The following is a 24,816-nucleotide window of genomic DNA, read 5'->3' on the forward strand; positions in this document are numbered from 1 at the left end:
TATGTGAGCGCTTCAGGTAGGTTTCAAAAGTGACACCGCGGTCGCATGTTTTATTTAAAATCCCCGCCCGCTACGTGAGCGTTTAAGGGTGTGGAGCACGAGTCAAAAAAACACAGATTTCCCCCATCTGCACTACGTGAGCGTTCGGGGGTACTTATATATACAAAAATATATTTTTATCCTCCTCGCCGCAAGCGTCGCACCGATTTCCCGCCCTACAACGCTACTTGAGCGTCTCGGAGGTTTGTCGGCTCGTTGCAAGCATTGAAGAGGGATCCTTAAATCGTCGCAAGCATCGCACCAGTTTCCTGCCCTACAACGCTACGTGAGCGCGTAGGGGGTTTCCTATTTGTCACGAACGTCGAGAACGAAAATCTGAGTTTAGAGATTTATACCTTCAGGACCGGCGGTGGATGATCGTGGACCGAGGTAGGAGAAGGCACGATCGACTCGTGGAACGAGGCAAGGGTGGGAACGGGATTTCTTCTCTTTTTTTATTATTAATTATAATAATAATTAAACAATTATAATTTATAATTAATTATTAATTATTAACTAATTATAATTAGAAAATTAATTATAATTATAATTAATTAATAACTAATTATAATTAACCAGAATTAATTATAATTAATAACTAATTACTAATTATTAACTAATTAATCATAATTATAACTAAATAATTATTAAATATAATTAATAATTATTATAAATAAAATAAGATTTTCCCCTCCCCCTCTCATCTTTTTTGTCTAGGAGATTTACGGGATCTGGCCGAATGAAGCACACAAAAGGGAGAAAGTTACCTTCACTGCCCGTGAGCTCCTGTGCTTGCGTCCGTCAAAATGTCGTATCTTCCGATCCGACTACACAGCAGCGAGCTCCTCCTGTTGCTTCCGATCAAACAGGTAGGGAAAGTCGGAGAAGGAGCGAAGTCGATCAGCCCTGGAGGAATTGGAGGAGCCGCTCGAAAGGGAGAAGGTTATCTCTGCAGCCGGCGAGCTCTGTTCTTGCACCCGATCAGAATGTCGTAACTTCTGATTCCGACAGGAATGTCGCCAAAGGAGCGGAGTCGGACAACCAGGAAGGATCCGAAGAAGCAAAGGGAGAAAGTTACGATCACAGCCAACGGAGCTCCTGTTGTCGCCTCCGATCAAAACGCCGTCACTTCCAATCTGCAGGAAGGGAAAGTCGCTGGAGGGGCGAAGTCGAACAATAGTGAAGAAGCCGAAGAAGCAGCTTTGGTCTCTTCTTTAACGTCGAGAGGGATCGTGTGTGAGGTGACATCGAGTCGTGCGTAGACTGTGCGGAGCACGTCGTCAATACGACGGGTTCGTGGCCGGACGGGTAGGTAGGATTTTATATGAAATGACGCGGACATGTCGGCGACGTGCTGAATTCGGCGCCGGACAGGTACGTGGATTTTAATTTTTTTTTTGTTTTCTCTTTTGTTTTATACAGCAGGTCAACAACACACCTCATTCCAAACTCCCATAAGCATATACTGCTACAAGGTGATGTCATTTGACTTGATAAATGTTGGGGCCACCTATCAGAGAGCGATGACTCGAATCTTCGATGACTAAATTCACAAACATGTTGAATGTTATGTTGATGATTTGGTTGTAAAAATTAAACTTCAACATGAACATGTAAATTTTAAAATGAATCCACTAAAATGTGCTTTTGGTGTTTTATACAGAAATTTTTTTGGGATTTATTATACGCCATAGGAGAATCAAAATTGATCATACTAAAATTAAAGCAATTGTGAAAATGTCATCTCCAAAAACTATAAAACAACTTCGCTCAATCCAATGAAGATTGACGTTTATTTGAAAGTTTATATATAATTTTTCAGGTAGATGTTAGCAATTCACATGACTAATGAAGAAAAATACACTTTTTATATGGGATGATCTTGTCAGGAGGCATTTGATAGCATAAAACAATATTTTCTACATCCTCCAATCTTTGCTGCCCCTATCCCAGGTAAATCTCTAATTCTATATACAACAGCTCTCAAAGAATCACTTGGAGCATTTTTTCTAATGCAATTTGATATAACATATATGCGACAAAAAGTGGTAAAAGGATTTGTCATAGCTAACTTTCTTGCAGCCCATCCTTTTCAGTCAATAAAAGAAACCAAAAACTAAACAAAAAAAGGAGACATACACTCTTCAGTTCTTTGTGCACACTTCCAATCCCACACAACCTCTACTTCCAGCTCGCGATCGAGTTCGATCTACTCGTGCATCTTGTTATTGTTTGCTCCAAACATGGCTCCATACGATTGATCCAACGACCGCCTGCCCATCCCGTTTCGAATCAGAACTCCACCTATTCTAATGAGCTGCACGCTGCTATCAACTACACCCGACTGCACCCTTCCACACGTCCGACCCGCTCTAGGCACCAAGCCCATTATCCGTGTAGCCTGACTCTTGACCAAGTTGCGTAAATCCATTGACTGGACCCCGACACTCCGACCCAATATGCACGAATCATGTGACTCCACCTGAAACCTACGCATCCCTCACGAACGGCCAGTCCAACTCAAGCGAGTGCCTCATGACTGTCTGTGACAGCCGCCTCCGACCTCTCAAACTTGTCTGTCCTGCTGATGAAAACATCAACAGAAGATTTTGGCGCATTTATCAGAGGAGGCATTGGAGATCGACTGCCACGATCAGGAGCATTTATTTTCGATGTATTTTATGTATTGTTTATTTTTATATTTTGTTTTTTCTATTTTATCCCTATGGGTAGTTAGTTTGTTGTTGTAGTCCTGAGGGCATTTTAGTCCTTTTTTCTTTGCCATGTTGAGGCCTATATATATGAGCACCTCTATTATATTATGAGGATGATTTTATGAATAAAATTTTTTAGTTTTTGTCTTCTTCAATGTTGGCCATTAAAAGAGAAGCATAATACTAAGTTAAGTGTTGCAGAGATGAGGACGCTTAGGTGGATGAGTGGGTTGACCCTTAGAGATAGGATACAAAATGAGCTTATACGTGAAAAGGTTGGAGATGCTCCAGTGGAAGAAGAGATTAGAGAGAATCTCCTTAGATGGTTTGGTCACATTAAACGGAGGCATTCCGATGACCCGGTTAGGAAAGTTGAGGTATTAGATTTGACTTATGTTAAGAAAGGTAGAGGTAGACCTAAAAAGACTTGCTTAGAAAATATTAGAAATGATCTTTCTTTATTAGATTTATATGAGACTTTGACTTTTAACCGAACACAATGGCAAAAAAGGATTCCTGTAGCCAACCCCACGTAGTGGGGCAAAGGATTGATGTTGTTGTTGTTGTTGTATTCTTCAATGTTGTGAGCCTTGAAAGAAGAAAGAGAACCCTAGGTGAGGGTGATTGCAATACCCGTCAGTTTTTGGAAGTCCGAGACTCGTGGCTTATCACTTCTTCCACCCCTACATTCGGCCACCTCCCCCATCCTCCCTTCACCCGCCAGCTCCCTCCCCAACTTCCCCACACGACAGGTCCACCACATTCCCACTCTCAAACCAAGAGCCTTTCCCCTTGCCGCCGCCCCAACCCCCCAAGCCGCCGGCATCTCAAGGCCTCCAAGCCGCCGGCCAACTAGTCCCCACAAGTTTGATTTCCAATTCAATTCTCCCCTTAATCACCTTCCTAAAATAGCCTATTATTGATTATGAAAGTTTCATATTTGAATTCAAATCAATATTTGAATTTAAAACCCTTTTCTTATTGATAAATCTAATTTAAGAAACCGCCTTAATTAAATCAAATCTGAAATTAAATTTGAGATTTGATTTCAATCACTAATTAAAGTGAAGGGCCCACATACATTGAACCTAGACACCTTCTGTCCCTCCTCATATGGTTGCCCCCCCCTTTCCTTTTCTCTCTCCAATTTAATCTCTAATCCCAACTAAAACTCCATATAATTACCTCCTAAGTCGCCGACCCCCCTATAACCCTATTTGGGATAATTTTGAGTTCAAATTATTCCCTTCCCTCCCTTTAGAAAATCTGAAATTAAATTCAGATTTTCTAAATTATTTCCTTCCACCTCCTTAACCCAAAGTCCAAGAATTCCCCTAACTATAGCCGCCCCCTCCCTTACTCAATTCCCCTCCACCCGCCTACCCTTCCCTCCCTTAATCCTTCACAAACCGCCGGTCCTCAAAGGATCTCAAGAGAAGAGTCTCCCATATTCATGGATGGTCGATCCTTAAGTCGACCACGGGTTCGCGTACGATTCTCAAGGGAGAATCAATATTCTTCAGTCGCTGTTCTTTAATCCCGATAGGGAGCTAGAAGACTCCATCGACGATTATGTTGACTGCATACTATTCCACTTAGTCGAGATAATCGACAAGCAACGACCCTCCAGAAAATGGCAACTCATCGGACATCCACCTGCATCTCCTTCTCTGCCTACGTTCACGTGGATCAAGACAGTTGGCGTCCTATCTCTCTTGGTGGCGTCGTTTGGTTTGCTGAAAGTCTCTCTCTACTAAAGCCTTCATAGAGTGTAAAAGAGAGGAAACTTAATGCAATCGAAAATTTGGGGAGAGGGCCCCAGATTTTTTATCACAAAAACAACTCTTTCTAGGATTATAGAAAGGCATAAAATACTCAAAACTTGACAAAATATAACTAACAAAACAAAACACAACTTTAATATTATGAAAAGACTTATAAACAAGGACTCTTACAAATTTGACTCAAACAAGACACTCTAAACTTGCTTTCCAAAAGAAGAAGGATACATGTGAGGTGATACTTGCGGAGAGACGAAAGAGGTTAGAAGCCAAGACGAAGGGTGGAAAGAACTCGCAAGTCATTCCTATAGGAGATGAAAAGGAGAATGAAACAAGCTCGCAAGCTTTTCCAACAAAACCCGCAGGTTTACATTTTCAAAAATCATTCATATAACATATCTTAAACATCCCAAAACATCTACTATATATAGACATGAGAGGGGAATACAAATAGCTACAATGACTTTTCATATTCATAATATAAATGAGGGAAATGAAAAGCCAACAGTCAACTCCAGGAAACGAAGCACCAAAGCCACGGATAAGCCCCCAAAAGTCACAGGAAAACAGCCCAGGCGGAACCCGAAGAGGCAGCCGTAAGAACCCAGGAGGCCCGCACGGAACGAAGGAGCTAAGGCACGAAAAATAAAGTGCCATCCACCGGAACCAAGGAGCCATCCACGGGAACCAAAGGGACAACAAATGGGGGGAATGAACCTTAATTTATGAGCTAAAAAGGCTCTCTACTAGACATTAATGAGTTGATATCTAGTAGAGAAAAGCATTTATGAGCTTGAAACATAAAAAGAGGCTCATTAATGAGCTGATTCAAGTAGAACTTAAAAAATTTTCAACTCAACTTGTTTTGACCCATTCCTTTCCTACATCAAAACTCTAGGTGAAAGTTCTAAATATTAACCCATGGATTCTTATTACGACATATTTAATTTTACTGTATTTTCGGATATTAGTTTAGTCTTTTTTTTTTCCTCCTAAATTGTGGCTGCGTGCCAAAACAAAACGTCAATTGAGAATTCTTAAACGTCAATTGAGGATTCTTGTGGTTCATTAATCTTAAAGTGATAAGCTTTACAATAATTTTATTAATTCCTTGCAATTCCTATTTCTGTCACATCACCCGCCTACTTCAATTAACAACCAACAATTAAATAAGTAACCACACGCCTGTTGCTGGCTTATTCACAAGCAACTACAATGCATCCACTTCTATTTTCTTCTATAACTGCAAATGTAATAACGAAATAGAAAGCCTTAGTGCTTAATTGTTTGATTGTAAATATAGAAAATAACTAGCAAGTGGGAGGCTTGTAAAAAAAAAGATTAAAAATATATCTGATTTTTGATGAAGTCCTCGCGCTGTTGATCTTATATCCGGCCAGGAAGAAATCCAAATAGAAGACCTTGCGTCGTCTATCTTAGATCCAATCGGGAAGATTTCAAAACAAAGACCTCGTGTCACTGATCTTAGATTTAGCGGGGATGATTTCAAAATGAAAACCTTGCGCTGTTAATTTAGATCTGGCCGGGAAGAAATCAACGACAAGTGCCGTTTTGACCTTCCCTTGCATGAGGGGATGTTGGGAGGCTATCGAAATCGCTCCAGCAGACTAATAATTTTGTTAAAGATTGGATAGCAATTAATTTTGAACCTAAATTTGATTAATTTAATTAATTAATTGAAATTCAAAAAAATCGTTAGTTTGAAATTAAATTTCAATTAATTGATTAATTCAATTAAGTATTTAATTGAGATTAATTTATTTGAAATGATTACTTAATTTAATTAATTGAAATCAGTTAATTGATTGAAATTTGAGAGCAATTGGTTGAACAATTGATTAATTGAAATTTGAGAGCACTTAATTAATTAAAATTGAAATTTAAATGTTAATTAATTGGTTCATTAAATTAACTAATTACTTGGAATGTCAAGCATAAATTAAAACATAATTAATTGATTAATTTAAATTGAAAATTAAATTAATCAATTAATTTGGAACTAATTAAAAAAATTAAAATTCCTTTTAATTCTATAACTAGTGCTGTTGCAAGGGTTTACTAAAATATTGAATTGTTGAAAGTGGTTAACTTTTTTTTTTCTATGCCAAATTCATGGGGGGCTTTTAGAATTGCTAACCATTATAATTAACCCTGCACTAACTCCAGTGAAATTTCTAATAAAGTGCTGAGATGGATGAAGCCTCCTTTTAAGTCTTTATAAACTCAATCTATAGCTGTGATAAAAGCTTAATTAGTGAGAGGGCTTGTGGTGATATCCTTAGGTATGCTGGGCGCATTGCCATATTTATATAAATATTTGGGTCTTGCAGCAACTATTAAGACTGAAATGATGAATCTTGTTATCAATATGGAATATTGCGAAATTACTGGTATCTCTAACATTTTATTTTAAAGTTGACACAAAATTTATTAATATCATTTGTTGCAATGCTAGTTGCAAATGGGACATCCTAGTATCAAGTGCAAAATCATAAGCAAAATTAGAAAACTGTTTACTAATAAACATGCTTGCCAATTTGATATTCTTACAAATTACAAAATCGTGCAATTGTAAGCCATCCCTTGAGATACTTAGGGGTACTACTTGCGGAAAGTTCATGAGGGTTGTTAAGCCCTTATGAACTAGTCTCGAAGCTAATCAAGAGAGAGGTGAATTGGATATTTAAAGATTTCTTTAACTAAAATAAAAATCTTTTTATATCTTGCAGCATAAACGAATTAAGTAAAAAAAAGATTAATAGGAGATTTCATTCAAACAGTTAATCATAGTAAAAATAAAGTGCGAAAAATAATAAAAAAAGAACACACCAAATTTATAGTGATTCAGTCCAACTTGACTTACGTCCACTCAGAGGCACCCTTCGAGTATTGCACTAAAACTTTAGTGACTCTCCTTTAGCCCCCACAGCTAGGCGGAGAAGCCCTAACAAAATCACGTCCACCTTTCCCAGTGCGGCGGAGTAACCGAGTTCTTTGACACCAAAGAGATCTTCTTCTTTCCAAAACTTTTCTCAAGACGAACCTTGAATCCGATTGTACTAAGGTGCAAGCTTGCCGGAGCAACCGTGTGAAACTCCCTCCATACTCCCTTGAAACCCCCTCCAAGGATCTTATCCCTCTCAAACTCCATCCTTTCCTCTCTCCCTTTCAATTTCTCTCTTCAAGTTTTTTCCAGAAGAACGAAGACATAATGACTGTCAAAGACACTTACCAAGTGCCTTGACAGTGCTTAAATAGAGGGCTTTGAAAAACCCTAAAAATCAATTCCGATGGCAAAGATAGTCCAGGACGATTGCAGGATTGTCCAGAATGATGTGCTTAAATATAGGGCTTCAGAAAATCCTAAAAACTCAATTCTGGCGCTAAAGATCGACCAGTACGATAGCAAGATCATCCAGAACAATGTGCAAAATTTGGCCCGATAGTCCTGGACGATCTTAGGATAGTCCTGAACGTGTAGTACAATATTGTGGATCGTCTTGGACAATTAGAAGAAAAATTATGGTATTTCATCTTGAACGATTTAGGAAAATTAAATATGTCGGCAAACATCATCCAGTACGATATATAGATAGTACATGATGATCTGATTGAACAATTTAACCATAATTAACTTCCTAATCACATGATCAATTTAGGCATGATTGTCATTGATTGTCCAGGATGATCTAGATTATCCGGGACGATTAGAACAACATTTGATTCTTAAATCCTTGCCTAAATTATCATTGGCGGCTATCTTGCAAGATCATAAAGGATCGTCCTGGACGATTGAAATTGTCCAGTACGATTGGTTCAATGAGCTGATCGTCCTGAATGATCTAAATCATCCAGTATGATTAGTTCAAAACTTGAACTTATGGTTTTGACTAGATCTCACTCCCCTGAATGTGTATGTGCATGGACATCGAGCTAGCAAATACTTTTGCATGACTTGACTCAAGAAATCAAAATTACATAAATTAATATTACAGACTCTTTACAACATAACCTTATTCTATACCCAATCTTGAGCTCTGATTCCTTGTTGGATGGTGCATGGTGTTATTGAAATTTTAGTATACACACAAGCAAGTATATAATGAAAATATTAGGAGACATAAAGATATGAGCCATAATGTTTTTTAGCATAAAAAACATCAACTTGTGAGCTCGAGTCGCAACACTTGCTTGGATAAATTGCGTCATCCTTACCTTTCAAAAAATGTTTTTTTTTTTATGTTATCCATCTAGTGGGTACTTGCTTCTATTCATATTCTTTGTTATCTTATATTTTTAATAGCTTTTTTGCTACATTTATTTTCTATTATGATTGTTTCTTGGGGTGCTTTTTATTTTTGAATTGGATGGCATATGGATAATGGAAGCTTATGACTTTGGGTGCTTCCTGTGGCATATTAATTTAGTAGTATTTGGGTATTTTAATAATTAGCTTATTGTGGTGAATTCCTTGGATGTTGTGATATTCTTTATCTTTGGTTTTTAAAGACTGGCTTTGGGTTCACCTGCTCTGGGCTCTCCTTATGCTCATTGTCTTGCCTGAAATGTTTTTAATGTTTTTTTCATTCTCCTATTTTATTTATTATTGTTGCACAATTTTTTTGTGTTTGTTGGTTTTTACTAGCAGATTGTTGTTGTGCTCTAACAACTTGTTTGATGATTTATTTATACTTTTTCCTAGAAGATTATCCTTGATTTGGCAAGCTCTAATCAATTTTCTAGTGAGCTTTACTGCTTTTTCCTTGGGTTTCAGTTATGTTGCTTCTTGCTATTGCTATCTATTTGTCAAGTTTTTGACGCTGGTTTTATCTTGAATATGTTGGTTCATTGGTCATGGTCAGTTTACATTACTTTTTCCTCTTTTATTTGTCCTAATTATCATCAGTTGTTGTTGGTTCCTGTGTATTGGCCTTAACCTTTGTTTCTTGAATTTCTAGTTCATTGGACTTGGTTTTGGTAACAATTTGACTTCTTGAATCAAATTTTCTGTAGCTTTTTTCCTTTGAACTAATATGGGGTTATTTTTGTCTGTTGCCTTTATTTTGATTGGTGAAATGGTGTATTATTTGGTTATCATACAATGTTTATAAAATTTTGGAATCTATTTGGAGAGAGTACAAGTTGATTTTATCCCTGATAGTTGTGATATGTAGGCAGTTATAACTATTTATGAGTCTTTGCACGTTGTTTTACACAATGGATGTTGGTGGAACCATTAGGATTATTGATGTGAAACATGTAGGAGTTATTTGAGAAGTTATAACGATTAATTGACCAAAACGTGCCAATATAGAATTATTACTTGCAATAAAGATAGATTTCAGAATTCAAAATTTTTAACTTGCTTAGGCCAAGAAGTGCTATTGAGATTAGCCAAACAATTTAATAAAAAAATCCAAAACACTAGTCAATGTTACATGCTCATAATAAAACCCAACACTTAATAACGAGAAGTTCACCTTGAGCACCTTCTCACTCTTCCACTCTTAGGCTTTAGAGGAGAAGACGAACCCTATAAGGAGATTGCGACTAGGAAGATGGCGCCGAAGACCTTTGTTGATGGAGAAGTAGCTAGCGGTGGAGGCGGCGGCAGGTGACCGATGATGAGCTAAGGCATCTTGGGTTTTTGAAGGTCAATCGTCCCCGCTAGACAGTAGAGGATGCGATTGACTTATCTTTCCCCCGATTCGTCGTATTCCCAATCGAGTTCGTAGAAAGGAGAGAGGAGAATGTCAATCTCTCATCGGGCTTTGTAAACAAAGCCGTGATCAACTTCCAGATTCTCCATGCATTCTTGCTGGGAGATGGAGCGCCAAAGGAGAGAAGAGGGAGAGCAGGTGGCGGTTGGAGGGGAGGGTGTGGGGCAAGCTTGAGGAATGAGAGGGGAGTGGCTAGAGTGGGGAAGCGATTGGGGGAAATTTAGAAACCTGAAATTAAATTCAGGTTTAAGTGAAATTGGAGGGAATTAATTTGAAATTCATATTAATCTATTAAAGACTAGGGGCGGCAAGGGAGGACGGGATTGGGGCTAATTTAGTGGGGGAATTGGGATTAAATTGGGAGAGAGAAAAGTCAAAAATCTGAAAATAATTCTTAGATTTAATGAAATTGGAGGGAAGGATTTGAATTTGAGTTCAAATTGAAATCAAAGGATTAATGGGAGGTAATTAGAGAGTCTTGATTGAGGGAAATTAATGACAATTGGAGTGAGAGAAGCAAGAGGAAGGGGGCCGGCCATGTAGAGAGGGGATAGAGGGATTTTGTTTTAATGATGTGGGCCCCAAGGATTAATTAGTGGATTTAGATCAAATCTGAAATATTTTCAGATTTTATTCAATAGGCAAGTTTCCTAAATTAAGTCCAAGCATTTGGAAAGTATTTGAATTTCAAAATTTGATTGAAATCCAAATTGGAAACTTTCCTAAATGTCTTGAGCTCATTTTAGGAAGTTAGTAACTCCCCTTTTTGAATTTGAATTTCAAAATAGAGCCAAAGGGGGCCAGCGGGTTTGCAGCTTGGGGAAAAGGGGCGACGGGATGGGTGGTGGCCGCCGGTTGGGAAAGGAGGCCGGCAGCTAGGGAGGCCCTGGGGGTCGACGGGATGGGCTTTGGGAGTGGATATGGTTTGGGAAAATTAAGGGTAATATTGGCGGTAGTGAGGAGAAAGAGGCGTAGGAAAAATGGATAACTCAAAGACTAACCGAGAGCTCGGAATCCACCAGCGGCTGTCGGGTATTGCAAATCACCCTCCTCGGGCTTCTCCTCTCATGAACTCACTTAGTGATCAAAATGAAGATCATAAAATTTTCATTCAATAATTCATCATCCTTTGACAAAGAATAAGGCCACTATATATAGGCCTCCAACATAAATAAAATCAAAGTACACAAAAGCCCTTAAGGCTACAATATGAAAACACTCCCCCCACAGGGGTAAACTTGGAAAAACTGAAAATAATAAAATAAAATAAAATAAAACGCATTAAAAGTAAAGACTGAATCGTGGCCGTCGATCAATGATCTCTTCGCCAGTACACGTGTCGGAATCTATGAGCGATGTCCTCATCATTCTCCCCAGGTGGGAAGAAGCTCGACCCTGTCGAGTAAGCATCTCTAGAACTCTCGTACCACTCTAGATGGTCTGTGCCTATCCTCTGCAGCTCATCTCGATCAATCCATGTGTCCTCTGTTACCGGGGCCCCTTTCCAGTGAACTATGTATCTACGACGTCCCCCTTCCTTCGTGGAAATAATCTCATCCTCCAGTATAGTTTCTATCTTCTCCGCATGGGGTAAATGTGGCTAATTGGGGAGTGTGGGTAGGTTAGGGATCCCACAAGGTAGGGCCACACAAGGTTCATTTGTAAGTGGATTATTGGGGTTGAACTCTGGTCCCTCGAAGGTTACTAAATCTTCTATATTAAATGCATGATTAATGTTAAAACCTTTGTGGAGGTCTAGCACATAAGCATTACTGTTTATCTTGGAAATTATCTTAAAAGGTCCGGCGCTTCTTACATGCAACTTCTTTGTAGATCCGGGAGGAAGACACTCCGGATGGATTCACACCATCACAAAGTCTCCAACTTCGAATGCTTTCAACCTTCTTTTTGATCAGCAATAAGTTTATAATGGGTGTTTCTTTGTTCAATTTTTTTTTAATTTCTTTATGTTAACTCCTGAAGATGAAATGTTGATGTAGATGCAAGAGACCCGGTGTGGATGATGAATGACAAGAATTGTTGGCTTACCCCAAAGCTCTAAACAGAGATAATCTTGACAGAAAATATACATACAAACATACAGACTCACAAGCACACATGGATGGAATAAAGGTGGAAGAGTCACGAAATGAGGGGATCTAAAGTGTTCAGGTCTAAGGAACTGGTGTAGGGGGAGCAATAAAGACATCCTTAGCGACCAGGGCATTTCTATAGGTGGTCTCAGTTAGGGACGCAGGTAGTCTCCCAGGGGCAGCAGGGTAATCTAGCAAATTTATCCAACTAGGAGAGTGATGGTCCTTAACAAGGGAGGACAAGACAATAGGGGCCATGATGGAGGAATAATGAATATGATAAGACGATGGGTCCTGACTCACAACTATAATGGGATAGCCCAACGAGTCACCATCAGGCATAGGACTCAAAAGGAGGGGTAGAGTGTCCAAAACAGAGGTGGGCACAACCGTTAGAGAGATGTTATGACTCTCTCTAGCATTAATGTCGATGTGAAGAATGGAGAGGTAAGGCCAATAAAGAAAGACACACTCGTTCAAGCGTAAATTTAGAGGAGCAACTCCTAAAATAGATTCCAATAAAACAAGAGGAGGCTCATCATTCAAATTAGGCTCAGAAATTTTCAGATTCAAAATACCGTCTTCTAAAATCATATTACTATCCTCAATAGAATCAGATTTGGTGGTAACCCTAAGATCAATGGGTTCGGGGTCAATTAAATCGGGGTTTAACTCAGGTAGTAAATTTAATTGACTCAATTCCAACTTAAGACTATCCACGTCGCTATCAAAATCCGAAATTGAATCAAAATTATTCAGAGTCATCTTAGTAGGAGATACGATTAAATCAGAAACTTTCGAATTTAATTTCATTGTGTTCACGGTCAGATTAGATCCTTTCGAGATCAAGTTAACATCATCCAGGCAGACATTATCCAACGAGATATCCTCGAGGAGACTAGGATCAGGGTGGGATAAGGTGTCGACATTTAAATGTTCTAGCTTTCGTAGCTCAGGGTTTAAGTCATGCCGGGAGTCTGATTCAATCACTTCAGTCTCATCCTCAAAGAATTCTTCGTTATAAGTGATATCATTAGCATCCACGAAATGGATGCACTCAGTCTCAAGTTCAGGGGACCTTTTCTTTTTAATGCATTTCTTTATTATAATTACACTTGCAGGGTCAAGGGCTAGGGAGGCTAAAGGTTGACTGGGATGGCTAGGAGTCGGCCCAAGTGGGGAGTCATATGGGACCGATCCAACAAAAGACCCAATAATGGGTCAGCCATCGAGGCTAGAAGAAAGCCTACAGGGTGGGGCAGCAACCCTGATGTTACTAAAGGATGGGTGGTCTCGACCACAGTAATGTCCACGGTTTGTTCCAACAAAGAGATAGGATGGTGCTCTAGATGACGGTCACTAGGAGTAGGGGTCTTGAAGGTGTAACACCCAAAGGTTTGATGAACAGGGGATGACCTAAGCTTAAAACCAGTTGGTTGGTCACTGGTAGAGGGTCGGTATTTTAAATTAAGTTCTCGCTTCTTATCTTTCCAATTAGAAATAGAGTACTCACCGCGAGACTCTTTATGATCTTCCAATCTCATCCAAAATTGAAGAGCCCTACCTTTTAGGTGAGATTTAATGATGCTAACCTGATGAGACTCAGGGATATGGTGTGATTCAAAATAGTCCTCTAGTTGTCTATCCCATTCCCTAAAGTAGTAAGGGTCTGAAGAAACATCAAAGGTGGGTAGACGGTAATGTGATTCGAAGTGATGTTGTTGTGGCTTAGGCTCAAGTCTAGGTTGATAAATAGTGTTGGGCATCTTTTGACTATCATGATTGATCGAATGTGGCACATACCTAGAGTGAAGAGAGTCAACATGTTCCTCCTTCGTGGTTTTAATTAGAGAGCCTACCAGACTAACCAGGTCATCTAACTTCTTTTGAAGTCCTATCGGGTCCATTGGAAAGTGTCAAGTGACACTCAAAGATGATTGGGTGTAAGGGACGTCATTGAGACACTAAGTTAGGCTCACTTAAACTCACTAAAGGGTGCAAAAATTGTTTGGACAGCAAGCTACACTAGTGGGTTTAGTAACTTAGGCATAGGAAGGTTGTTATGCTGAGGACAGCACCTAAACACTTAAGAAACTAGCCTACAGTTCACTAGATGTGTGCAGGAATGATTAGGACAGCAAGGTACAACAAGGGTCCAAGTTGTCTAAGTGTTTTGGGAGGGTCCTAGTGCGTGGACAGCACTTAAACACAAGCCTATACTCACCTAAATGCCACTAATTGGTGTAGGAAAAAACTTGGACAGAAAGCTACAATGTTTGTCTAAGCAAACTAAGCAATTGGGGATGTTGTTGTGACAAGGACAACCCTTAGACAATGAAGTAAACTTGCTTAAAGTGATGAAAACGATGCAGAAATTTACTGGACAACAAAGAAAAACAGAGAACTAAAGTAACTAGGCAATGGTATGCATGCAAACATGCAAGACATGCTTATCATACTCTGATACCAAATATGATGTGAAACATGTAGGAGTTACTTGAGAAATTATTATGATTAATTGACCAAAACGTGCCAATATAGAATTATTGCTTGCAATAAAGATAGATTTCAGAATTCAAAATTTTTAACTTGCTTAGGCCAAGAAGTGCTATTGAGATTAGCCAAACAATTTAATAAAAAAATCCAAAACACTAGTCAATGTTACATGCTCATAACAAAACCCAACACTTAATAATGAGAAGTTCACCTTGAGCACCTTCTCACTCTTCCACTCTTAGGCTTTAGCGGAGAAGACGAACCCTATGAGGAAGGATATTGCCACTAGGAAGATGGCGCCGAAGACCTTCGTTGATGGAGAAGTAGCCGGCGGTGGAGGAGGCAGCGGGTGACCGATGATGAGCTAAGGCGTCTTGGATTTTTGAAGGTCAATCGTTCCGGCTAGACAGTAGAGGATGCGATTGACGTATCTTTCCACCGATTCGTCGTATTCCCAATCGAGTTCGTAGAAAGGAGAGAGGAGAATGTCCATCTCTCCTCGGGCTTTGTAAGCAAAGCCGTGATCAACTTCCAGATCCGCCATGCATTCTTGCCGGGAGATGAAGGAGCACTAATGGAGAGAAGAGGGAGAGGAGATGGCGGTTGGAGGGGAGGGTGTGGGGCCGACTTGAGGAATGGGAGGGGAGCGGCTAGAGTGGGGAAGCACTTGGGGGATATTTAGAAACCTGAAATTAAATTCAGGTTTAAGTGAAATTGGAAGAAATTAATTTGAAATTCAAATTAATCTATTAAAGACTAGGGGCGGAAAGGGAGGAGGGGATTGGGGCTGATTTAGTGGGGGAATTGGGATTAATTTGGGAGAGAGAAAAGTCAAAAATCTGAAATTAATTCTTAGATTTAATGAAATTGGAGGGAAGTCAAATTCAAATCAAAGGATTAATGGGAGGTGAGGAATTATGGGAGGTAATTCGAGTGCCTTGATTGAGGGCAATTAATGACAATTGGAGAGAGAAGTAAGGGGAAGGGGGCCGACCATGTAGAGATGGGAGAGGGATTTTGTTTTAATGATGTGGGCCCCAAGGATTAATTAGTGGATTTAGGTCTAATCTGAAATATTTTTAGATTTTATTCAATAGGCAAGTTTCCTAAATTAAGTCCAAGCCTTTGGAAAGTATTTGAATTTCAAAATTTGATTGAAATCCAAATTGGAAACTTTCTTAAATGTCTTGAGTCATTTTAGGAAGGTAGTAATGCCCCTTTTTGAATTTGAATTTCAAAATAGAGCCAAAGGGGGCCAGCGGGTTTGGAGCTTGGGGAAAAGGGGCGGCGGAATGGGTGGTGGCCGCCGGTCGGGAAAGGAGGTCGGCGGATAGGGAGGCCCTGGGGGTCGGCGGGATGGGCTTTGGGAGTTGATCTTGTATGGGGAAATTAAGGGTAATATTGGCGGTAGTGAGGAGAAAGAGGCGTAGTAAAAATGAATAACTCAAAAGACTAACTGAGAGCTCAGAATCCATCGGCGGTTGTCGGGTATTGCAAATCACCCTCCTCGGGCTTCTCCTCTCATGAACTCACTTAGAGATTAAAACGAAGAACATAAAATTTTCATTCAATAATTCATCATCCTTTTACAAAGAATAAGGCCACTATTTATAGACCTCCAACATAAATAAAATGAAAGTACACAAATGCCCTTAAGGCTACAATAAGAAAACACTCCCCACAGGGGTAAACTTGGAAAAACTGAAAATAATAAAATAAAACGTATCAAAAGTAAAGACTGAATCGTGGCCGTCGATCTACGATCTCTTCGCCGGTACACGTGTCGGAATCTCTGAGCGATGTCCTTATCAATTATATAATTTATTTTAAGTATTATAGTTTGTATAATAGGTCAGTGTTAAAGAAATACTTATTATATGAATAATATATCACGACACATCTCAATTGCATCTAAGATTCTATTAGTTATCATAAAAAAATTTATTTCGATCAAATTGACAATAATGCTAACTAAAATTTTTCTAAACGATTAATTAGTCATTAATTAACATATGATTTTAGGATCATTACAATATCTACTCTAAGAAAGCAATAGGCAATTCAACATCATATGGAGAAAACCGTTGTCAGGGTTGTCTAGTCAGCTTTAAGGTTTGGGTATCATGGTCTCTTTGTTCAACATGTCTACCTTGACCAAATTATTAAGAGGCTCTATTTTTTAATTTGAACTGACCATCTATCTTAATTTAATTATCTTTTTCATTATAATTTAGCATATGTAGTTTCATTAGTATTGAAAGCCAACCCAAAATATTTGGGCTATGGCTAATGCTGATGTTGATGATTATCTCCTTTGTTGTTGATTATATGTGTCTATGAAAAAAAATAAATTTCAGTTACTTTCTCCTAAATTTGGTTAAATGAATCGGATTGCTATTGATTACTGCTAAAATCTTGTCTCAGGTTGAGGTCAAACTTGATGGTTTGTCAAAATATCTGGAGGAGACTAATCTTGCCAATTTTACCATAGAGGCATCATTGTATGATAACACTGGATATAGTTATGGGGATGTTAATGGTGTCTTTGATCTAAATCCTTATAAGGTGGTTCATATGGTGGTTAAATCACCGGCTGTTGATATTCATGGTTTTCATGGATATTTACTTGCTGGGAAATTCAATGAGCCAAAACTTTGGTCCAGCGAACATGTGAGTAACATTGAATTGTGTTTTCTAGATAATCATATAGTCGGTATAATACATGTTGAATTTCCTTAGTTAATGTATGTTTTTAAGTACAAGAACTATTCTGAAGTATCTCCTTAATTTTGCTTGATTTAAAAGATCAAATCATTAAAGATTTAAGTTTGGCCCACTAGGGCAGCTCGCAGCTCACATGAAAATTTATTCTGAATGAATTATTTTGTTAAGATAAGAAAGAACTTTTGTTTAGATTCTTTCTTGAATGCTGCCTCCAAAGTTTGTATTTATGTCTACCACATTCTAGGATCTTTAAACATAAAATTTATGGACTCATATTCATCTACAAATAAAAAATATGAATGGATTGATTTTCACAAATTTAATCAGTCATCAACTATGTAAAGAAATGAGGATGATGAGATAATATATGGAAATCCACTTAGAAAATCCAATTATTTCATGGATTTTGTTTATCAGCATCATTTGATATGCTAATTAATAGAAAGAAATTTCATCTATTAATTTCCTAGCTATTTGCACGATCCTAGCTTATGAGAATCATAAAATTCAATCTATTAAATTCCTAGTCACTTTTTCATAAGTTATTCATTGAGATTTTTATACATCATGGATGAGGACACAATTATTCAAATGCATAAAATAATGCATGCCAATATTTTTTTTTTAATTTTTAGAGATTATGAGCAGTATTTTTCATATGGTTGAAGGTTATATTTGGAAATTTACTTGTCAGAGAAAGTATGCTAAGTTACATATTTGATTTTGTTAAAACATGCATCAGCTCAGAAAACGCTAAATACAGTAGCAACACTTCCTGCAAGGTAGCTTGTATGTTTGTGTGTACATTCTTGGAATTCATATATCTCACTTTGTTATATATTATGTAGCTGGTGTCAAATGCAATGTAACTTGAAGCAAGGTAGCATGCTTGTTTGAGTATAATTTTAAGTTTCTTTAAAAATCGAAAAAATTACATTTTCTTCAGAAACTTTTCTTATTTTGTTGTGATTTATGCTTTTCTGTGCAAGTAGACTCATTATTGAATCAATCATAGATATGTTTGTGTCATATTACTATTTTAACAATCTTATATGTAGCATAGGATTTTAAATTGGCTGTATTAATGAATTTTACAAATGGATTATTTTTGTTGTTTTGCCGTATCTTTCTCTGTTTACAAATAGCAGCTGGACATATATGCGGTCAAGTGTTACATTTTTTTTGATAGAGTAATGTTCTTAATGGACAAAGGTTATTATTTCTTCAATACAATTAGTAGAGTCTGCTTGACTGAGAACAAAATTGATTACCAAATTTTTTTATATTTATTTATTATTGCTCATGCAGCCAAACTTGTATACGCTTGTAATAATTCTGAAAGATCCATCTGGTGAGCTATTGGACTGTGAATCATGCCAAGTTGGCATACGCCAAATATCACGAGCTCCAAAGCAACTGCTTGTTAATGGGGTTCCTGTTGTAATAAGAGGTGTTAATAGACATGAACACCACCCTCGTACTGGGAAGACAAATCTGGAAGCTTGCATGATTAAGGTTGTATCATTTCTTTTGTTAATTGTATCCATCTAGCATATCACTCAAAGCCAACTGAAGATATATCATTTGATGCTGTCTCTTGTTTCTATTTTTATAGGATTTGGTTCTAATGAAGCAATGCAATATTAATGCTGTGAGAAACAGTCACTATCCTCAACATCCAAGATGGTATGAGCTATGTGATCTCTTTGGTATCTACATGATAGATGAGGCAAATATAGAAACACATGGATTTAATGATTCCAGTAATTTCAAGCATCCTACCTTAGAAGCAGCTTGGGCTAGCTGTATGTTGGATCGAGTTGTGGGAATGGTGGAGAGAGATAAGAACCATGCATGCATAATTGCATGGTCTCTAGGAAATGAATCTTCTTATGGGCCTAATCATGGTGCTCTTGCTGGTAGTGTGCTTCCTTCTCTTCCCCTTTTTCTTTTCTTAGATTCATTCTTTGACAAGGTGTCTAATATCTGGCAACTCACTTAGGTTGGGTTAGAGAAAAGGATCCCTCAAGGTTTCTACATTATGAAGGTGGTGGTTCTAGAACCTCATCAACGGATATTGTATGCCCCATGTATATGCGTGTATGGGATATGGTGAAAATTGCTGCAGATCCATATGAAAGTAGACCTTTGATTCTCTGCGAGTAAGTTGATTTGGATATCCTTATTTGTTCAATTTATATTCTTTATTTTCCTAGCTATTGTTAATTAGGGTGTTAGCTTTGGCCTCCAATTAATAGCTCTTTTTTTAAAAAAAAATCTAGGTATTCCCATGCAATGGGAAACAGTAATGGAAACATCCATGAGTATTGGAAAGCTATAGATAATACTTTTGGACTTCAAGGGGGTTTCATTTGGGAGTGGGTTGATCAGGTAAGTATCTATCAAAATTTATATAGGACTCATTTTAATCTAAGTCTAATGTAATTATTGCACATCTTATAGAAGTAATAGACTTATTGTATCATATGAACCCATTAAGATTGCACATCTTAAAGAAGTATTAGACTTGTTGTCTCATATGAACCCATTCCTATTAGTCTGTTACTTCCATAAGGCCAGTTATTATGTCCATTTCTGCTTTTTGAAAAGAAAGTTATGCGGAGGCATTTGTGTGCAAAGGAAGAGAATGGATTCCTCTCATAATTAACCAAGCTTCTCATGGTAAAACAGTGACATTCCAAGCATAAACCCCTAAAAAAATTATATTATTGTGAGATGGATAGTAGGGATTTCTCCTGCTGCTTTATGCACTGTTTGTGTAGTAAATATCCTGCTATGATCATTTCTAATAGCCAAATCTAATGGTGAAGGATCTCTTTTTTGCGAGACCTTGAGGCTTATAACCCAACTTGACTATTATTTTCAATATTTTCAAATCAACGCCATGAGAGGGTAAGAAGAAAGACTTGCGACTGCATTTTAAGTAGAATAACTTCAAATAAGGATTGCTTTATTTTTCTATTGAAAATTAAGCTGCCATAACATTATCATGTTGATTTCAATTTGGCTTTGTTTATTTTTTTATTTGAAAAGCAATAATAATGAAGTATGGGGATAGAGCATCTCAGATGGTTTGTTATAGGTTTTTTTGATGTCTTACAGTTTAGGATTTTTATTGCAAATCTAATATGAGATGTAGAAACTCTTACGACAAATATGAAAAATTTATGGGTCATAAAATATATTTTGGCTAAATTAAATCTATGACACCGGTATTATAATACCTAAAGTTTTGTCAACCGTAAGCATAAATATTTCTTAATAAAATCATTCGCTATTTTCTTCCATATATGAAAAATGTCAAAGTTAGTTTCATTAAATCCTAGTTTTTATTTCAAGCATTTTGGTATATATACAAAATATTTGATTATCTTACTGTAGCATTCAACCCAATTAACCATAAATTATTTAATGTTCACTGTAGCAATTCCACTTAGCTATACGTGCAAGGGACGGATTAAATACGACAGCAATCGTGTGGCTGGTATTGGGGGGAAAGACTTAGTGGAATTAAAGTATATTAAATTCCATTTAGTGGGAAGGGAAATGCCTTAGTTAACTTTAGCCCATTCCATCCTTCCATCAATTATTTTCTGGAGGCTGAAACATTCTGCGAAGGAGGGGGTAGGCATTGAGCAAGCTGTGCGGCTGGTTGCTTAAAACATGTATGAAAATAATTTCAGTTAAGGGAAAGGGAAGGGTTTATACTGATTTATGCTGTTGTTTGCTAAAAACAACAGCTGCTATGTCGTTGTTTGCTGACCAGAACAGCTGAAATGCTGTTGTTTCCTGAAAACAACATATAAAATTAGTAGGGTAAGAAAAGAGGAAAACTTAGGGAGAAGTTGCTATGCTGAATTTTTTGAATGTTGCTGAATTTAGGTGGTTGAAATCAATTGGTGTTGATAGAGTTAAAATAACAGTAAGTAAATAAAAAAAGAAACAAAAAGGAAGTAAAGAAAGTTGAGAGGAAATTTGGGAGAGAAAAAGAATTTGGGTTGAATAAGGAACTTGATTGAGCTAAAATTGTAAGATGTTATATTACCTATTTTATTTGTATTTGAATGCATATATAGAAATGAAGAAATTTATGCTATAGGTTGTATACAAAAGAAAAAGGAATTGGGATATTCTAGGAGAATCAATTCCTAGCAAGATGAGATACCCAAACGATGCATAGAAAATGTTATGTTTATGATAGCATTATTTCAATTTATTCCACTTTATTCATATATGTGAATTGTTGAATCACTAAGTAGTAGTAATTACATTAGTACTGTATGATTATGAAAATGTACATGAAAATGAAAGAGAGTAGAAGAGTGAAATAAGTCATATATGGGGGATAGACTCGCACAAGTAAAGTCGAAAGACCTAATGAGGTAAGCCTACACTCTCGAAATTATAAAAGTTGTGAATTCAGATCAAACCTTGAATAAGAGAGTAGCTTCAATCCTATGAGTTGGGAATTCAGACCTAACCTTGGATTGAAAAGCTGGAAGGATGCAAAGCCTATATCTATCATATGACTTGTATAAAGGTCTTAAACAAAAAGTAATGTTATGTATTTCTTACGATTAATATAAAATTTTAATATGTTCTAAATTAATTGTTAATAATGTTATTATTATTTCTTATACATTGCTTGTGTATTTCATTGAGTCATAGCTCATTAAAAGTTATTATCTTTGTGAGCTCCAAAAATCCGGCTCTGGCCTCCGCCTGACTGTTGCTTTTTTTCTCGGGGAGGAGTTTTAACGGGATAAGTTCCGGGGTAAATTTTGGAAGGTAGATGAGTTTGTAGATAAGTCACTACCCAGAGATTTCGCCATCATTTTGTGAGGACTTTATGATCTGAGTTATGGTTTCCTATAGGCACAAGCCCCTATCGTTAATTTCCCCTCCCACTCACGAGAGAGAACATTCGATTAAGGGTAGTCATTAATTAGATGCATCATATCCGTAGATACATAGTATCAAGCATATAGTAGCAGCATGGGCATTTGGAATTTGGAAATTAGAAGGTTGAAAGATTTGATATTTAAAATTATAAATTTCATCATCTTGCACTTAAAGCGGATGGTGGGGGAACGGATGATGGGCCCGATAAAGACCCCATGGTTCGGTCGTCTCGGGCCATCATAGTCCCTGGTCTACTTAGTCAGAGGAGGTAGTCGACCCAACCTGACAGAATGATCCTTGTCGGCAGCCATGGGTTGCTTTGTCCAAGGGTACCTTATAAACCTGGGTGGGTATTTGCCTAAGGGGATAAATTTGAATCCAACTTAGTTAACAGAGAGCTTTGTGCCCTATCAATCATATCTTATTGATTCATATCTCAAGGATTTGATGTAATTAAGGAGCGTATTAGTTCTGGCCATAATCGATACTTTGTGATACTATTGACAGCAAAACCACTCGGTTCAGAGGGCCCCGAGTCATAACCGTTTATCCTGCGATGCCATTTAGCGGCAAAACTGTCGGTTAAAGGACACATACCACATTCTTATTGGCAGGAGATTATTTGAGAATGAACCCTAGTGATATTTTCGACTAGGCATTAGCTATATGTGAGCTGAAGTAAATTTTAATTTGTCCACCCGGCAAACTGTTGTGGAAGGTAGATGGATTTTGCTTTAAGTGTTGACATATTTATTTCAATTTTAAATATTTTTTGGCTTTTTGGATTTTGGACTTTGTGGAGTTTTGGATTTTCATGGGTATTTGAGTTGTGTTTTGGAGATATTTGAAATTACCCCTTCGGTTGAGATAAGCATTCAACACGACCATCATCGGGGTGACTTTGAGGTCACTTGAAAATGTTTGATGTTTATGAAAATTTGAGGGCATTTTGAATTATTTAAAATTAACCCATCCGGCTGAGATTTGCATTCAACACGGTCATTGTCTGGGTGTTTTGGGGTCATTTTCATTGAACAAACCTTGTCAACCCTATCAACTTGTCGATAGGGGATTGGTTTTATAGGCTTTGTGCCTTTATTAGTGAATTCATATTATTATAGGCCTTAAAGGTCTAATATGAATGTATTAAAACAAATATACTGGTCCCCTTAACTGTATATTTGTTTGATGGTTCGAACCCTTTTGACTCCTATTTATCCGTATAGAAGGATTATGTTCGAACTTCAATTCACTTGTTAACCCACGTAGCATCCCTAGACGTCATATGTATCCATAACACGCTCGTCGGGGCCCATGCGGGTGTTTGGAGTTTTTTTGTAATTATTTATTGAAAATTGTCGACTCATATTTACCTGCTTAGGAGGATATAGTTTAAATTTATTGACCTGCACAGCATCCCTAGACGTCACGTGTAAACTTATAACACGCTCGTCGGGGCCCATGTGGATTTTGTGATTGCATTTACCCCTTGTGTATCTATGTGTATACAAACTACGGTGCATGTACGAGGGTACTCTTCGATTATTTATAGACGTCTTTTGTCTCATTGCATAGACGTTGCGGATCCGATGGCGTGACGTAGCAGCTTCTGAATAGAGTTTTTCATTGTTTTATACAGGTAGACTGTCGTGCACTATTTATTACTTTCTGCAGGTAGATTGTAGTGCACTAATGAATCTCATATTTTTTTTTACTTGTAGATCTTGTTTTTGCCGAAGGCCTTATGTATATGCTTGTATACGGCACTTTGCATACATGAGAGGCTTCCTACGACGGTTCGTAGGTATTTGGATTCGTTGCATATCATCTATTCTTGCTTGCAGATGACCGGTATATTTGCTCTCCTTTGCATTCTTCTTAACTGTAAAGAGGACCATAACATCCTCTACCTATTGCTTATTAGCACTCGTAGGCCATGGGAGTTTTCTTACATTCATTATCTACCACTGGCTGCCACTAGTAGATATACCATTGTATATGAAGCAATTCTCCAGTTGTTGCTAGTATATTTTTTTGTTCTTCGTATATCGACTTCCTTTGCCTATAACGAGCTTATACATCTACTTGTGGATAACCTGTTGTGAGTATATCTATATTCGTAGACATTCCGCTTCTTTTGTAACACGTCTATTATCACTGGTTGCAAGGGTTGTTACTTCTTCTTGCAAGGATTAGGCAGATGTGGGCTCCGAAAATTCGGCCCCGGCCTCCGCTCGCTTTTCTCTTTTTATTTCGGCGAAGGAGTTTTAACGGAATAAGTTCCGGGGTAAATTTTGGAAGGCAG

At 37.7% G+C, this 24,816-nt stretch overlaps 1 protein-coding gene across 6 annotated transcripts in view; it reads left to right on the forward strand.

The window, feature by feature from the left end:
* Nucleotides 1-24,816, forward strand: part of LOC110101389 (beta-galactosidase) — a 115,931-nt gene that overhangs the window by 50,475 nt on the left and 40,640 nt on the right. For 4 of the 6 annotated variants that reach the window (XM_028693346.1, XM_028693345.1, XM_028693347.1 and 1 more), the window contains 5 exons: nucleotides 17,289-17,534; nucleotides 18,897-19,103; nucleotides 19,204-19,507; nucleotides 19,591-19,750; nucleotides 19,871-19,979. In XM_028693346.1, coding sequence (XP_028549179.1) covers nucleotides 17,289-17,534; nucleotides 18,897-19,103; nucleotides 19,204-19,507; nucleotides 19,591-19,750; nucleotides 19,871-19,979 — 1,026 coding nt within the window. The remainder of the gene's footprint in view (nucleotides 1-17,288; nucleotides 17,535-18,896; nucleotides 19,104-19,203; nucleotides 19,508-19,590; nucleotides 19,751-19,870; nucleotides 19,980-24,816) is intronic. The other 2 variants (XM_028693348.1, XM_028693349.1) reach the window with 2 other exon arrangements.

The sequence above is a fragment of the Dendrobium catenatum genome, unplaced genomic scaffold, assembly GCF_001605985.2.
Source record: "Dendrobium catenatum unplaced genomic scaffold, ASM160598v2 fragScaff_scaffold_264, whole genome shotgun sequence".
NCBI lineage: Eukaryota > Viridiplantae > Streptophyta > Magnoliopsida > Asparagales > Orchidaceae > Dendrobium > Dendrobium catenatum.